This window comes from Callithrix jacchus, chromosome 4, assembly GCF_049354715.1.
Source record: "Callithrix jacchus isolate 240 chromosome 4, calJac240_pri, whole genome shotgun sequence".
Lineage (NCBI taxonomy): Eukaryota > Metazoa > Chordata > Mammalia > Primates > Cebidae > Callithrix > Callithrix jacchus.
The window spans coordinates 92854629-92870942 of record NC_133505.1 but is presented as its reverse complement, the minus strand read 5'-3'; the positions used below and the strand labels follow the sequence as shown (position 1 = coordinate 92870942).

Here is a 16314-nt window from a genome sequence, read left to right as displayed (position 1 = left end):
CCTTGGAGGAGGAGCGGTGTTCTGGTTTTGCATGTTTTCATCCTTTTTGTGCTGGTTTCTTCCCATCTTTGTGGATTTATTTACCTGTGGTCTTTGTAGTTGGTGACTTTCGCATGTTTTCATCCTTTTTGTGCTGGTTTCTTCCCATCTTTGTGGATTTATTTACCTGTGGTCTTTGTAGTTGGTGACTTTCGAATGGGCTCTCTGAGTGGATGTCCTTTTTGTTGATGATGAAGCTCTTTCTATCTGTTTTTCAGTTTTCCTTCTAATAGTCTTGCCTCTCTGCTTTAGGACTGCTGGAGGTCCACCCAGACCCTGCTTGCCTGGGGATCACCTGCAGCAGCTGCAGAACAGTAAGGGTTACTGCCAGTTTCTTCTTCTGTTATCTTTCTCCAAGAAGGATACCCTCCAGATGTTCAGCCTAAGCTCTCCTTTATGAGGTGTCTCTTTGGATATACGGGGGTCAGGGACCTGTTAAGGAGGCAGTCTGTCCCTTGGAGGAGCTTAAGTGCTGAGGTGTGAGTGCCATTGTTCCATTCAGAGCTACTGGGAAGGTACGTTTAAGTCTGCTGCAGCAGAACTCATAACCGCCTTTTTTCCCCAGGTGCTCTGTCCTGGGAAGGTGGGACTTTATTTATAAGTTCCTGTTATGCTTCTGCCTTTTTTCAGAGATGCTTTGACCAGCGAAGAGGTAGCCTAGTCACAGTCTGCCAGCAGAGGCATTGCTGAGCTGGCCTGGGTTCACACAGAATGCCCAGCTTCTATGTAAACTTGCTTGCAGTTTTGTTTACAGAGGTATAGTTACAACTGTCTTGGTAATAATGGTCTGCCTCAGTAATGGCAGACTGCCTTGGTAATGGCAGATTGCCTCAATAATGGTGGACTGCCTCAGTAATAGTGGACTGCCTTGGTAGTAGTAGACTGCCTCTGTAATGGCAGACACCCTTTCCCCCACAGAGCTTGACCGTCCTGGGTTCAGCTGTGCTTTCTGTGAAACTCTCAATCCAGAGCGTTTCAGATTGCTGGTCTTTGTGGAGGTGGGACCTGCTAAGCCATATCACCTGACTTCCTGTTTCAGCCCCCTTTTTTTCAGTTGAATGGGTGGCTCTGCCTCCCAGGTGTTCCAGGCACCAGTTGAAATAGCCGCCCAGATTTGTGTGAGTTTTTGTGTGGAGACCTGCTGCGCTGGCTGAAACAGCCATGCTGGGGAATTGTGGTGCTTTTCCTCCTGGGAATTTCCTGGTCTATAGGCAGTAAAAATTCATTTGGAAATGCAGTGATCACTCACCCTCTGTGTTCTCGCTCAGAACTGCCCTCCAGTTTCTATTTGGCCATCTTGTATCATTGGCCAAATCTCTTATGTTTTTTAGTTTGTGGAAGCTGATTCCTGGAGGTTAAGTTGAGCTTCTAATGCAGACTGCTAATGGTGGTTTACCTCATCCCAGTGGTTAATGAAAGATTTGATCAGTGCATGGATTAAAATCTGGTTGTATTACCTAGGAAATTAAGGCCCTGTTCTCCCTCCTGGTTTTGTGTTATATCGTTTCTACATAGTAGGCTTATTCCTTCCTCCCCTCTTCCATCTTGTTGAGGTCAAATAAAATAAAGAGTCAAATTTCTAAATGTAAAACATTTTATTTGGGAAGACAGAATTGCAATATGGAGCATATATACACACAGACCAGATTGTCTTTGGTATGTCTGAAGAACAAAGGGAAGTTTGGAGGTTTTATTTAAAAAAATAAACATTATATATTGTTTTGTAAGAACATTCATAAACACTAATAAAGTTTTGGGGGCTGGCAAGCTCTAACTGGTGACCAACAGTGGTTGGTAAAACTAGTCTTAAGAGTTGTAGCAGTTGTTTCAGCAGCAGTTAGATAAAACTGGTTTCAGGTTGCAGCAGGCAGTTTCAATAGCCAGGCTTGTGGAGAAATACATTCTTGGAGCAATTTTCTGTGCCCTGAGTGCTTCCCTGCTGCCTGAACCCTGGCATCTCATCTCTGTTTTAGTTGAATATGACAAGAATGACCCATTTGTATGATCAACTTTCACAATCTCTTCTCTGATATAGATTCAGGCCCATCTTCAGTCTATCCTTAATGAAAAGTCTTACAAATGGAGGATTTTTCTTAAGCCTTCCATGTGCCCATGTTCACATCAATAAAATCCTCATTTTTATCTGCACCATTATTTTATTCTGTCTTTCCTTCTTTGAAAGTGTGTTAAGAATGGATAAGTGAAGAAAAAGAAGGGAAGAAAGTCATCTCATTACAACTCGCCATCTCAAGGAAATGCATCATTTCTTTTTCCTCCATTCCTTTCCATCTCAGTAAAACCTCTCCACACTGTAGCACTGTGGGCACTCTAGCTTATTTCCATCCAGTTCACATAAACTGGACTGGCACGGGCTAACAGTTACTCTTTGATTGTCAAATCCAGCAGACACTTTTCCAGGCCTTTTTTGACTTTATCTTTCTGCACATTGTCATCTTTTGTGATTTCCTTCTTGAAATTATTTCTCCTTTGGCTTTTGTAACAAGACTGAATTTCTCCTCATCTTTCTACTCCTTCAATATGTTTCTGCTCTACCTGTATCCTTCCCAAGATTGTGCTATTGATTAGGGGTCAGAATAATGAAGTGCCTAAATATTTAAGTACTAGAGCCAGACTGCCTGTGCTTGAGCCTTCTGGCTGTACCACCTGGATCAGTTACTTAATTTTTCAGTGGCTCAGGTTTGTCATCTGAAAAAAGGGGAGCTTGCTAGTACTCTCTTATAGTGTTACAGTACTAAGAATAGTGCCTGGCAAAACAAATGGTAAATGTTTTGTAAGTCTTACACATACGGACACACACAAAGCTGGTGGGGGGAGGGAGGTTGGGAGAGAGAGAGAGACATGCACCATTCTTTGGTTAAAAATATTTGAATGTTTGTGGTTCCCTGTTGGAACTCCTGAAGAAGCTCTTAAGACCTATGCTTAAGAGAGATAGGAAACATACCTTACATACACATTTCTTTTTCATTCCTAATTTTGAAGTCTGATATTGGGTTTGGCTACTTTTCAGTTCCTATTCAAACATTTGTGGCCAGATGAACTACAGAGCCCCTTGTCTCTGTCTTCATCATGGCTCCTGGGTCTGTATCAACCCTGCCTTGGCTGATTGCTCACATTTTCCCATTGAATGTCAAGCTAGCCTTTTCTGCCCTCCCATTCCCCACTATATTTCAAACTTCAAACCTACCAGACTAAACCTAACCTTAAATAAAGATGATGAGATAGAAGTGCCTACAACCTTTTCCCACTCTTGCAGAAATGGAGAGGACAGGGGAGATGTTTATTACAATTATCATAACAAATTATTAGGAGTTGAAGACCAATGATACTTGCAGGAGGGTGGTATTGGTGATGCAGTATGGGGGCTGTGCTTGCAGGTGCTTGGACCTCCAGCTTCATGGCAGGAGGGAGGAATGACATTCTTATGGTGATTTCTAGCCAGGGTAGGTGATTCTCAGATGAACAGAAAATGTTCTCCAGAGTGTTTAAATCAAGAACTGTTGCACTGTGTGAGGTCAGTGTCAGGAGAGGGCTAAACAGAAAGGAAGAAAGAATTTTAACAAAGTTTTGCTTTAGTCTACACCTACCCTTAACAGTGTTCAAGAAATTTATGTAAAGAACTTGAGTTAATTTTAAAATGATATTTCACTGTTGCTCTGTATTTTCTTATTATACTGCAGAGACTGAACCTTGTGGTTCTTGGCTTAGTAAAAGCCAGTATCTTCTTTAAGCATGAGACAATCATTCATTACCAAACTATACTCCTCTGTCTAAAATTGTAGCTCAAGATCTTCTCTCTGCTTTGCAATTTGTCAACAATCCTCCCACCCCTGACTCACTCCGGCCTTTAAGCAATTATTGAAGACACTTCATCTACTCTAGGTTCATATTGTGGTTTGCTTCTCATAGAGTAATTCATTCATTAATACAACAATCTTAGCTATTGCTGTATACAATACTCAGAAATTCTAAACTTCTAATGAATAAAAACATTTGGTAGATTTTTTGCCTCTCTGCACACTTAATGTTGTTCATTTTTTGAGGCTTCTTTCAAAAATATTGTCTACATCAAAATACCTCTTTGTGTAATAAAGAAGGAAGGCATTCACTTGACTTTACAGGTGAGAAACTGAGTCTCAATGATGTGACATTAGTTACCCAAGTTCTTGTGGTTGATAAGTGGTGACAGTATTCTGTTTTTGAGTCTAGTGAGCAGCTTTCCTCAGCTGTATTATGAGAGGTTAGATCAGGCTTTGTGGGACTGTATCTCCCCTCATTTGATACTGAGAGGACATAAAAGAAACAAAAGAAAAGAAAAAACTGAGCACATTACATTTCTGTGAGTAAATTGTGTTTGGATATTATTTTAGAATTTCTGGAAACAGAACCAGATTGCTGCCTTTTCATTACTTTCATATGAGATTATACTGAAAACAAATCATAGGGAACTACTTAGTATTTCACAAAGTATTTCAGTGTGCATGTGTAGAGGGCAGAATTATTGTATAGGATAGAGGGGGTATAAATATATAAAAACTGTGGATTTTAATATTTCAGATTTCTAAAGAGATAGATATCAAGTTATTGGATTTGGGGAAATGTTGATGCTAAGAAATTGATGATAACACTTCAATTATGAAAATTGGGATTATAATGGGAATTTGGAAAGGAAATTTACAGTTTTATCAAAATCCATAGACCATCAGTACAGTACTACAGAAAGCTGGCTCTCCAGAATGGCTGTTGCAGTTTTGATGTTACGTTGATGATCAATTGGACTTAATTGAACATCTCTGTGCTTAGCCTCAGAATCACAGTGCAGTGATGAACTGGGCTAGTTAATGGTATACATACTGGTTAGGTCAGTAATAAATATCTGTTTCACATGATACAATGTGGACCTAACTTCACTTGTTACTGAATGAGTTAGTTGTTATGCCTCCATTGATGATTTAATTTCAGCAAACAAAGCTTGTTTTTTTAGATAATGTGAGGGCTTCTAAGGGTAAGTGGCACAAAATTGCTGTCCTCTTGCACTTCACTATTTAGTGAAGGAAGAGGACTCATATAAAATTCATTAAAACAAAAGGCCCTGGCTGTTGTGTGGAAATAGCTGTATAGGCAGAAAGAATTAGCATCCTGTTTATACAGTCTAATCCTTTGTCTGCATATTCAACTATGCGGACAACAATTTCTGTGATGTTCAATTGAAACATAACAGGATGATAATGGAAGTCCATACAGCTCTCGAGAGTGCACAGTGGGAAGGATGATGAATTATTTTTGGGTATAAGTGGGAAAGTAATGAGGAAAATAATAGTCTTTGGAGAGAAGTGAGTTATCATGGTGTAAGAGGAGGTTACCAGTAGGAGGAAATTTTGTGTACAGGGAATAGCAAGTGCCTTCTAGTTTATACTCATCTTAATAGGTGCTTAAAGATCAATCAACATCATTCTACAGTTAGAGGTTCCTCAGGGAACATAGTCTTGGTTCAATTTCTCAGCTTTCTACAATGGAAAAGCAAAATCATTTCACTCTCATTCCTTTGTGGAAACAGAGTCACAGAGGTAAGAAGAGTTGAAATAATATTCAAGGTAACACCTAGATAAGACACAACTTTGTGACAACTGTTGCCTTTTTTCATTTTTGTTGCTTTATCAGTTCTGAAGGTTTTGGTAAATATGAGGTATGAGGTGTGACATTAAGTCAGAGAACTGACTTTTACGAACGTTCAGTATTCTCATTTCAGAGTCAAACCTTTATTTGAAACTGCACTCTTTCTTCTTATTGCAATTGTTTACATGCTGTAATCTTTTATTGAAATAATCATTAAGTGGCATAGAAAACCACTATCACTTGTTCTTATTTTTTTCTGAAAAGATATACTCCTTTTATAAAATAAAAGCTAAGAGCTGCTAAAATATTTATAATCTAAGAATGTGGTTCAGTTAGATTTTTAAAAGTACTAATAATTTTTTTAAAATTTTGTGGATACAGAGTAAGTGTATATATTTATATGATGCATGAGATATTTTGATACAGGCATGCAATGTGAAATAAGCACATTATGGAGAATGGGGTATCCAGCACCTCAAGTGTTAGGCATAGAGTTACAACAATCCAATTACACTCTAAATTCCAAATTGTATATTTAAGTTATTGACTACAGTCATGTTAGATTTTCTGAAGCAGAGGGTTGGTTCTGAGTTTGGAAATGTAAGCCATAACAAAGAAAAAGATGGATAAAGTATAAATTATATAACTATCAGTTATTTAAAAAGTCTTCAGCCTTACCTCCATTTTTTAAGAGAGAGAGATGGCAAAGGACTACATTTATTATTCAGTCTTTCTTATTATCTCTACGATTATTAGTTATAGACAGCATTTATTGAGTGCTTAATCTGTGCCCCCCTAAACAAATCTCTGAGGTAGAGTAGATGCTATTCTTATACTCATTTTAAAGTTGAGGAAACTGAGACCCACAGATGTTAAGCAACATGCCAAGGTCATTTAGCTCGTATGTGAAAGAATTGACATTTGAACTCATATTGTTCAGCATGTGTTTTCTGAACTGCTGTTCTACGGCTGTCTTCTCTTTAAACCTGCAACTTTTCATTAAGGGGTTCTCCCTGGTGAAATTTCCAGTCAAAGTCAACTTTTTTTCTGTGAGATATACGTGTGTATATTGTGTGTATCTGTGGGTTTATTTGTACATACTTTGTATGTGTAGACCATCTATGCCAGCTTCTCCAAGTAACAGCTGTATCAGTCAAGATTAGATAGGCCATGGCAGTAGTAACAAACAACCCCCAAATCGCAATGGCTTAACACAACACAAGTTTATACAAAACCCCTTTGTCCATTCTGCATATCAGTGTGGGTAGTCAGAGGGATGTGGGGATGGGAGACTGGGTGAAGGGGCTCTTCTCCACACAGTCTTACAGGGGCTCAGGGTAATGGAGGCTTGGCCATGCTGTAGCTGGCCATCAGAATGTGTAGATTCCTCAGTCTATGTGTTAGGAGAGGAGAACCAAGAATCCCATGCTGGTTTTTAAGTGCTTCCTCCTGTAGTGAAAAAGCACTTCTGCTTGAAGCATCTCATCCTGAGCTAGTCTTATGGCTCCACCTAACTGCAATGGGGTGGGAAATGTAGAGAGGCAAAAAGGACCTGACAAGTAGCAAGTATCTCTGCTATAGCCACTCCCACTATGAACCTCCTTAAAAGTTTTAAATAACAGGAAACTATTGGATCATACGAATTTCAAACATTAAGCCAGGAGAAAATGTGTATTAGATATTCAGAATTTCTGGGTGATTTCAGCTTGTCCAACCTCTTTACTTCATCTGCCCCTGTGTTGTGGTGTTTTCTTGAGTGTGGAGGGGGTGGTATGCAAGTCTGTTGGTTATACTTGCTTCTAGATTTCCTCTCCTACCACTTTTGGGAAGCCACTGGATATGTAAAATCTTAGAATGACTGAAATTCCCTCCCAGCTTTGCCTCCATCCAGCAGTCGTCTTCCACAGTCCAAGCAGCACATTTGGTGCTGCCTTACAGAAGCCTGACTATTAGAGCAAAGTGCTTGCCTTTGTGTCCAATTCCCTGAACATTTACAAAAAAGCTCTCTTCAAAACTGGCAGATGAAAGAAGGAATATGAAATTTTTTCATTGCATTTCCTTCTTCATTATGTGTGATGACATCATGATGGGGTTCAAGAGATGCTACCCCAAAATGTAACTGAGCCGTTTAGCAGTTTAACCTCAAGTCATGTTTAATTTTTTTCCCCCTTTTCCTCCTTTCTCCTCAGCCTCAAGATGTAGCTCTGAGATAAACTACAAATGTGTTTTACAGTGTTGGAATGTTTTCTTTTTCCACTCCCTTCCCTTTCCCACTTTATGCTCCCATGTCTTATGTACATTTGTTTATGTAGATGTTTATTATGCACATACCATACTCACTTCTCTGATCATATTTTTCCTTAGAAGCATCACAGATTGGATCTTGATACAGACCAGATACTTCTGGAATTCTCTTTCCAATGAAAGATCACTTTAAGGTCAGAATCCACTCCTAGCTAGATATCGAACATAAGATTAACTGAGATAAATTTGTAACCTGGTTGGGCCCAAGGTGGTGGCAGCCCCTTCACCAGATGGGGGACAATAATTCAAGATGAACCAATCATGCCACCTGGCACCTCCTTGCCTACCCCCCACCCCTGCCTCTTCTGCATTCCAAACTCTCTCTTTAAAATCTCTGGCATTACTTCCACAAGTTAAAGAGTGAAAATTTTTTCTGCCCACTCTTCCTCTTGCTAGCAAAATAAAGTTTTGCTTTCTTTTGATCACGTCTTGTTATTATTTTGGCTTCTTTCTACAAGCGGTTAGCAGCCAGACTATTTTTGCCAGTTACAAAAATATAGCACCTTGGCATATGAAATATTTTAAGCTGAAAGAATTTACTGAAGAAGGAAGAGCCTCCTGACCCTCCCCTTCCATTTTCCTCTAAAGCGGGTCATAAGACCTTCATGCGAAAGATGTCCACCCTATACCTGCAGGAAAAGAGCATCTTTATCTTAGAAAATGAAGGGACACGGTGTGGAATCTGAACAAACAGACCTTGGTAAGTTTCCTCCTGTTTACTACACTTACCTCATGCTCTTTGCCCTATCATATTTCTCCATGACTGTACACACTTCATCAAACCTACTATAAAAAACATGTGGCTGGGCGCAGTGGCTTATGCCTGTAATCCCAACACGTTGGGAGGCTGGGGCAGAGGATCACTTGGTCAGGAGTTCAAGACATGCCTGGCCAAGATGGTGAAATCCCATCTCTACTAAAAATACAAAAATTAGCTGGGTGTGGTAGCAGGTGCTTGTAATTCTAGCTTCTTGGGAGGCTGAGGCAGAGAATTGCTTGAACCCGTGAGGTGGAGTTTGCAGAGAGCCGAGATTGTGCCATTGCACTCTAGCCTGGGTGACAGAGCAAGACTCTGTCTCAAAAAAATAAAAAAACCCAAAAAAACATGTGGGTATAACTGTTTCTTTGGGTCTTCATTTCCTTATGAAGACTCCTGTGTCACAAGCGGTGACCTTTGGTTCTTACCCTGGTTCTTGGTGATCTCTGCAGCATCAGAATGATAGAACAGGCTTTTACATAGGCCTAAGAGTAGGACTTATTGGGACTTTGAACCAAACTTGTATGGGAAGAAGGATGAATTTCAGAGACTGAGGGAAACCTTGTGCATGAGGCAGCCTTTAAACTTTAGGGAGTAAGAAGAAAATCCTCTTTCCCAAGATGCTTTCCTGCCTCTCCTCACACTGTCAGTAGTAGACATAATAGCTTAGTCATAGCAACAGAAATTCCACTAATTAGGGAGTCACTTATGTTAACAAGCACCCTTTTAAAGATGCAATTAGGATTTAGGAAGGCAATTACTAATTCACAATTCCTGCAAATTTTCTTAATCAAATTGCTTTTCTTCTTAACACCTTGCTGAGATTTGTCTCTGTGAAGGAAATGGAAGGAGAATTTGGAATTTGGTAGTGTTGGAGTTAGGAGTGGGTGGAGGGCAGAGAAATGAGGAGAAAAGGTAATTGAAAATAGTTCTTTTTTCCCCCAATTATTAAAGTCCTTGTTGCAGTTCAGTGGAGTGCTTAAGAGCACAGGTCTGGACCCAGACTATTCTTGCCAGCAGCATGGCTCTGGGCATGTTGCTTCACCCCCATATGCCTCAGTAATAGGAGGATAACACAAACACAGCAGTGGGTTTGATTTTTCAGATTAAATGAGTAAATACATGTAAAGATTTTAGTATACAGCATTCAGTAAATACTAGCTCTTTTGAATAATTTAGAAAATACAAAACAAAATAAGAATTTCTCAGATTCATAGCATGTCTTCAGATCATTGTACCTTTAAAGGACCACTAGTTCACATTTTGCCCTATTTCTATTCAGTATGTTTACATATCATATACAAGTACACATATAAATTGAGATCATATTGTCATTACATTTTAGGGTTTTGATTTATTTTTCAGGTAATATTAGCTATGAGTGTTATATAACTGAACCAGGGTCTGCTTGCCTGGCACAGTAAGACCAGATGTCTCTACTGAGGATTGCAATGGTAGAAAGGAAAGTGTTTATTTGCAGGGCTCCAAGCAAAAAGGTTCAGGCAGCTGGTGCTTAAATCCTGACCCCACTCCTCTCCATGGCTAGCAGGTAAGGGTTTTTAGAAGTAGGGGTAAATTTCAGGAAAGCGGAAATTGTAGGCTAAATCATAAATCAATACAATTACACATTAGTTTTAGCCTAAAAGTGTGGGATATCTTGAAGTGAGGGCGTACAGGTCATAGGTGTATTCAGAGATTTTCTGATTTGCGATTGGGTAAGGAAGAGAAGCTTCACTTGAAAATTTCAGGTCAGCAGGAAGGAATGTTAGCTCTGGTTCATGAATGTGACTTTCTTCATGCTCCACAGGAAGAAATTGAGAACAGAATTCAATCCCCAATTCCCCTTTATGAGGTCTACTGTGGGGGATGAGTTGTTTGATGAGGGTTTGGGTTCCTGAAAAGCAACTCAGAGACATATGTTAAAATGTCATCAATTTCTGTAGGGGAACCAAGCATCTTGTGATTCTAGCTTCCTTGGCTATTGTTTTAGGCTACTATTACCTTCATGCTTATCAAGTTGCTTAACTTCTCAAGGCTATCGAGGTACCCAGAATTTCTCTTGAAAAAGTTCAATATTTTTCTGTATTTCCATGCTTGGGGGGCCTGCAGGCCACTAAGCCGGGGGGCGGGGGTCCCTGCTCTGTCTCACAAGCACTTCGGAGAAAGCTTTGTGAAGGAGGCAGGCTAGTAAAGGTAAGTACATTTCCATGGTCAGATCTGAAAGGAGTTTGTGGTTTAGGGCTATGGTATAAACAAAGACATGAGGAAGGAAGCTCAGGAAGGAACAGAGACACTCAGGCGGAGACAGGAGGGCACGGGAGGTGGGGAGGCTAAAGGAGAACTTAGCTACTCTTTAGATACTAATAGTGGGTTGGGTTGGAAGTGGGTTTACGATGGCCAGTTAGGAGTCAATTTTAAAAATCCAAGGCAGCAGGGGTGAAGGACTGAAACAGGGACTGCATGATTTTTGTAGGAATAAATAGGAAGCTGTGAATATGAGAGGCTGTGTAGAGAAATAATTAAATTCCCACCCTTTTCTGAGAAAGAGAGATGGGGAGAAGATGGGTAGGGGAGAGGAAATACTACCGTAGAAGGAACAGAAGGAGGTGAGGTCGTTGATAAGGGCAGTGAAGGCAAGCATGAAACAGATGTTAATAGAATGGAAAATATTCTGAATAATCATTTAGAGAAAATGGGCTCAAGTTAGGAATTCAAAAATATGCAGGAGCTTTACGGCTTACCTTATTCAATGAGAGAGGCACATATGCCACCTTCAAACCAGATTTAAAATTGGATCGATGTGCTATACAAATTCTTTAGTTATATAAACCTAATAGTTGTTGAAGACATCTTTTATTGCAGCAGAAATAAAAAATGTAAATCTTTATATAACTTATGTGTTAAGTTCTCCTTTAAATTCTTGCTCAGATGAAGGGTACAGAAAGAACTATGGCTTCTAGTTCTAACTCAGGAAGCGATCATAAAGACTTTTCCATTTGTATACGAGGGCTTTATTGTTTAGAAAATATGTTAACTCATGTTACCTTACATCCCAAAAGGACTGGAAGGAGGGAAAATCTTGTGTAAATCACACTGGAAAAATATTTTTTGAAGGGGAAGAGTTTTTCATGCTAATAACTGCCATTTCCAGGAAGCATAGAAAAGAAATTAATCCTCAAGGGCAGCTCAGAGTTCTTCTAAGTCCTTGTTAAAGAAGCCTGTTCCAGGTTAGTCACATGTTCTTGGGATTTGATATTTTGCCAGTGGAAATAATATTTTTTTCTTTTTGGTTTTATGTTGACTGCCTAGAATGCTTGGAGCTTTTTGAAATCTCCATTAGGGCTTTTACATAATATACCAATAATCATTTCTTACACAGTTTTGAGATCTTTTCCAGGAATGGTGATACATTTTTGCATAGAAAGCCAAATTTTTGTGTAAGCATTTTGAATTATCTGGTTGACATTTAGGCCATTAGTCCTTACTATCAAAATCACTAGCCATAGACTTATGAAGGATTGGTTTTAGCCTTGACATGCTTATCAAAAACTGAGCAAACAGCATTGTTGAGGGCTTTGTAGGGCCTTATATACTAGTTTGCAATTTTTCTCTTTCACATTTATAACTTAGGAATGTGGCTTGTTGGATTTTCCATATTTAGAAGGTTTGTTTATAATAATAATTTTGTGTTTTATATCCTTTATAGTTTCATATATTCTATTTTTCTCTTAGTGAATCCCTATGAAGTATGCAGGGATGGGCAACACTACTTTTTTCAACAGAAAAATAGCCCTGTAGTGAAGTCGATTTGCTCAGGGTGTCACAGCTAGTACCGGGGAAGCTAGCATTTGAACCCGCATCCTCTCATACCCACTTTTAAACTGACATTTTGATGCCTGTGTGTCATGGGACTTGATTCTAGAATAAAAATGGAAATGAATTATATTTACATTAAATAGAGTAGAATACAATTTCCATGTTTAATGTTTAAAATGGTTGAATATTGGCAGCACCATGTAGTTTTACCTAATATAGATAGCCAAATATGGTGGGGAAATAGTGTAGATTTTAGAGTCTGACTAGTGTAAAGCTAGAATCCCAGCTGTACCTCATGTCAGAATTCAATTACTTCTATATTGTTTAACTTTTCTAGGCCTTTGTTTAACCTTCCTAAGCCTTTGTTTCCTCAAGAATGGTACCTCCTATAAAGGTCCTTATGAAGAGCACACAGTGCCATGTCTGCAAAAGACCTATCTCAGCATATGATGTATAGTAAGTTATAAATAGAACACAGCAAATATTATTGCCAATAAAGGATTGACAAATACCAAACTAGAAAAAAGGAGCATTTTAATTGTTTATTGCATGTTTAATATTGAATTTTTAGATAAGAAACAATTTGTCATTCTTTTTAAGTACTGAATACTACCTTTTTAGTATTGAGTGCTATTTTTTAATTTGTACCTCATGTCAGAATTCAATTACTTCTATATTGTTTAACTTTTCTAGGCCTTTGTTTAACCTTCCTAAGCCTTTGTTTCCTCAAGAATGGTATGTCCTATAAAGATCCATTTGGTTATTTGGATATGTGTGGGAGAAGAAGGGCATTATTGATTATTTCTATTTTCTGTCTCATACATATTTTCTTTTTCTCTATAATAAATAAGTGTTTTTATAGTGGATGTGAATCTATAAGATAAAAATTGGTTTAAACATTAAATGATAAAATATTAAGAATGTGAAAAAGGAACAACTTCCTCAAAAATTGATAGCCTCTGGGTGAACAGAAGAATTTGATATTTAAAGTAAAAATCCATGTAACTCTTCCATTTGCTCATGTGCATTCATTCAGTAGTTTATACATTTATTCATTCATCCAACATATAATATTTAAGTAACACTATGTTTCAGGAACTGTGAGGAGATTAAAAAATATGGAATTCTTAATTCATAACAGGTTATTGATGACATCTTTTTCATAGAATATTGAAATACCAGGAAGATGCACCCATCTTGGGCCATTCAGCTAAGCACTTGAGCTCCTATAAGGAACAGACTAGCTCCTCAAGCAGGTCCCTGACTCCTGTATATCTAAAGAGACACCTCATAAAGGAGAGCTCAGGGTGACATCTGGCTGATATCCTTCTGGGAGAAAGATAACAGAATAAGAAACTGGCAGTAACCCTTACTGTTCTGCAGCCACTGCAGGTGATCCCCAGGCAAGCAGAGTCTGGAGTGGACCTCCAGCAGTCCTACAACAGAGGGGCCTGACTGTTAGAAGGAAAACTAAAATACAGAAAGAAATAACTTCATCATCAACAAAAAGGACATCCACTCAGAGACCCCATTTGAAAGTCACCAACTACAAAGACCACAGGTAGATAAATCACAAAGATGGGAAGAAACCAGCACAAAAAGGATGAAAACACCCCAAACCAGAACACCTCTTCTCCTCCAAGTGATCACAACTCCTCACCAGCAAGGGAACAAGGCTGGATAGAGAATGAGTCTGATGAATTGACAGAAACAGGCTTCAGATAGTGGGTAATAACAAACTTTTCTGAGCTAAAAGAACATGTTCTAACACAATGCAAAGAAACTAAAAACCTTGAAAAAAGGTTTGACAAAATGCCAATGAGAATAAACAGCTTATAGAAGAATATAAATGAATTGATAGGGCCAAAAAACACAACACAAAACTTCGCAAAGCATATACAAGGTTCAGTAGTCAAATCGACCAAGCAGAAGAAAAGATATCAGAGATTGAAGATCAACTCAATGAAATAAAATGAGAAGGCAAGATTAGAGAAAAAAGAGTAAAAAGTAATGAACAAAGCCTCCAAGAAATATGGTATTATGTGAAAAGACCTAATCTAAGTTTGATAGGTATACCTGAATGTGACGGAGAGAATGAATCCAAGCAGGAAAACACTCTCCAGGATATTATCCAGGAGAAATTCCCCAACCTAGCAAGGCAGGACAATATATGAGTCCAGGAAATAGAGAGAACACCACAAAGATATTTGAGTCCAGGAAATACAGAGAACACCACAAAGATATTTCTCAAGAAGAGCAATCCCAAGGCACATAACTGTCACATTCACCAGGGTTGAAATGAAAAAAAAAATGCTAAGGGCAGCCAGAGAGAAAGGTAGGGTTACTCACAAAGGGAAGCACATCACACTCACAGCAGATCTCTTGGCAGAAACCCTACAAGCCATAAGAGAGTGGAGGCCAATATTCAACATCCTTAAAAAAAAGAACTTTCAACCTAGAATTTTATATCCAGTGAAATTAAGCTTCATAAGTGAAGGACAAATAAAATTTTTTATGACAAGCAATTGCTGAGAGATTTCATCACCAACAGGCCAGCCTTACAAGAGCTCCTGAAAGAAGCACTAGACATAGAAAGGAACAATGAATACCAGCCACTCCAAAAACATACCAAATAGTAAAAACCTTTTGACATAATGAAGAAACTGAGTCAATTAATGGGCAAAACAACCAGCTAGCACAAGAATGTCAGGATCAAATTGACACATTAACAATATTAATCTTAAACCTAAATGGGCTAAGTACCCCAATAAAAAGACACAGACTGGTAAATTGGATAAAAAGTCAAAACCCATCAGTGTGCTGTATCCAGGAAACCCATCTGACATGCAAGCATACACATAGGCTCAAAATAAAGGGATGGAGGAAGATTTAACAAGCAAATGGAGAGAAAAAACACCCAGGAGTTGCAATCCTAGTCTCTAATAAAATAGAATTTAAACCAACAAAGCTCAAAAGAGACAAAGAAGGGCATTACATAATGGTAAAAGGATTGATGCAACAAGAAGAACTAATGATCCTAAATATACATGCACCCAATACAGGAGCACCCAGATACATAAAACAAGTTCTTAACAAGCTACAAAGAGACTTAGACTCTCACACAATAATAGTGGGAGACTTTAACACTCCACTGTCAATAGTAGACAGATCAAGAAGACAGAAAATTAATAAGGATATCCAGAACTTGATCTCATATCTGAACCAAGCAAACCTAATACACATTTACAGAACTCTCCACCCCAAATCCACATAATATACATTCTTCTCAGCACCACATCACACCTACTCTAAAATTGACCACATAATTGGAAGTAAATCACTCCTCAGCAAATGCAAAAGAATGGAAATCATAACAAACAGTCTCTCATACCACAGTGCAATCAAATTAGAACTCAGGATTAAGAAACTAACTCAGAATGGCACAACTTCATGGAAACTGAACAACTGACTACTGAATGATGAATCGATACACAATGAAATGAAGGCAGAAATAAAGATGTTCTTCCAAACAAACGAGAATAAAGACACAATGTACCAAAATCTTTGGCACACATTTAAAGCAGTCTCTAGAGGAAAATGTATAGCAATAAATGCCCACTTGAGAAGCAAGGAAAGATCTAAAACTGACACCCTATTGTCAAAATTGAAAGAGCTAGAGGAGCAAGATCAAAAAAACTCAAAAGCTAGCAGAACACAATAAACAACTAAGATCAGAGCAGAACTGAAGGAGATAGAGACACAAA

The 16314-nt window shown here is 38.6% G+C and overlaps 1 protein-coding gene across 3 annotated transcripts in view; it reads left to right on the top strand.

Moving 5' to 3' along the window:
• LOC118152909 (uncharacterized) overlaps positions 1 to 16314 on the top strand; it is a 160493-nt gene that overhangs the window by 95065 nt on the left and 49114 nt on the right. For all 3 annotated transcript variants that reach the window (XM_078370727.1, XM_078370725.1, XM_078370726.1), the window contains 2 exons: positions 8038 to 8111; positions 8566 to 8677. In XM_078370727.1, the coding sequence (XP_078226853.1) occupies positions 8638 to 8677 (40 nt within the window). In that variant the 5' untranslated portion in view covers positions 8038 to 8111; positions 8566 to 8637. The remainder of the gene's footprint in view (positions 1 to 8037; positions 8112 to 8565; positions 8678 to 16314) is intronic.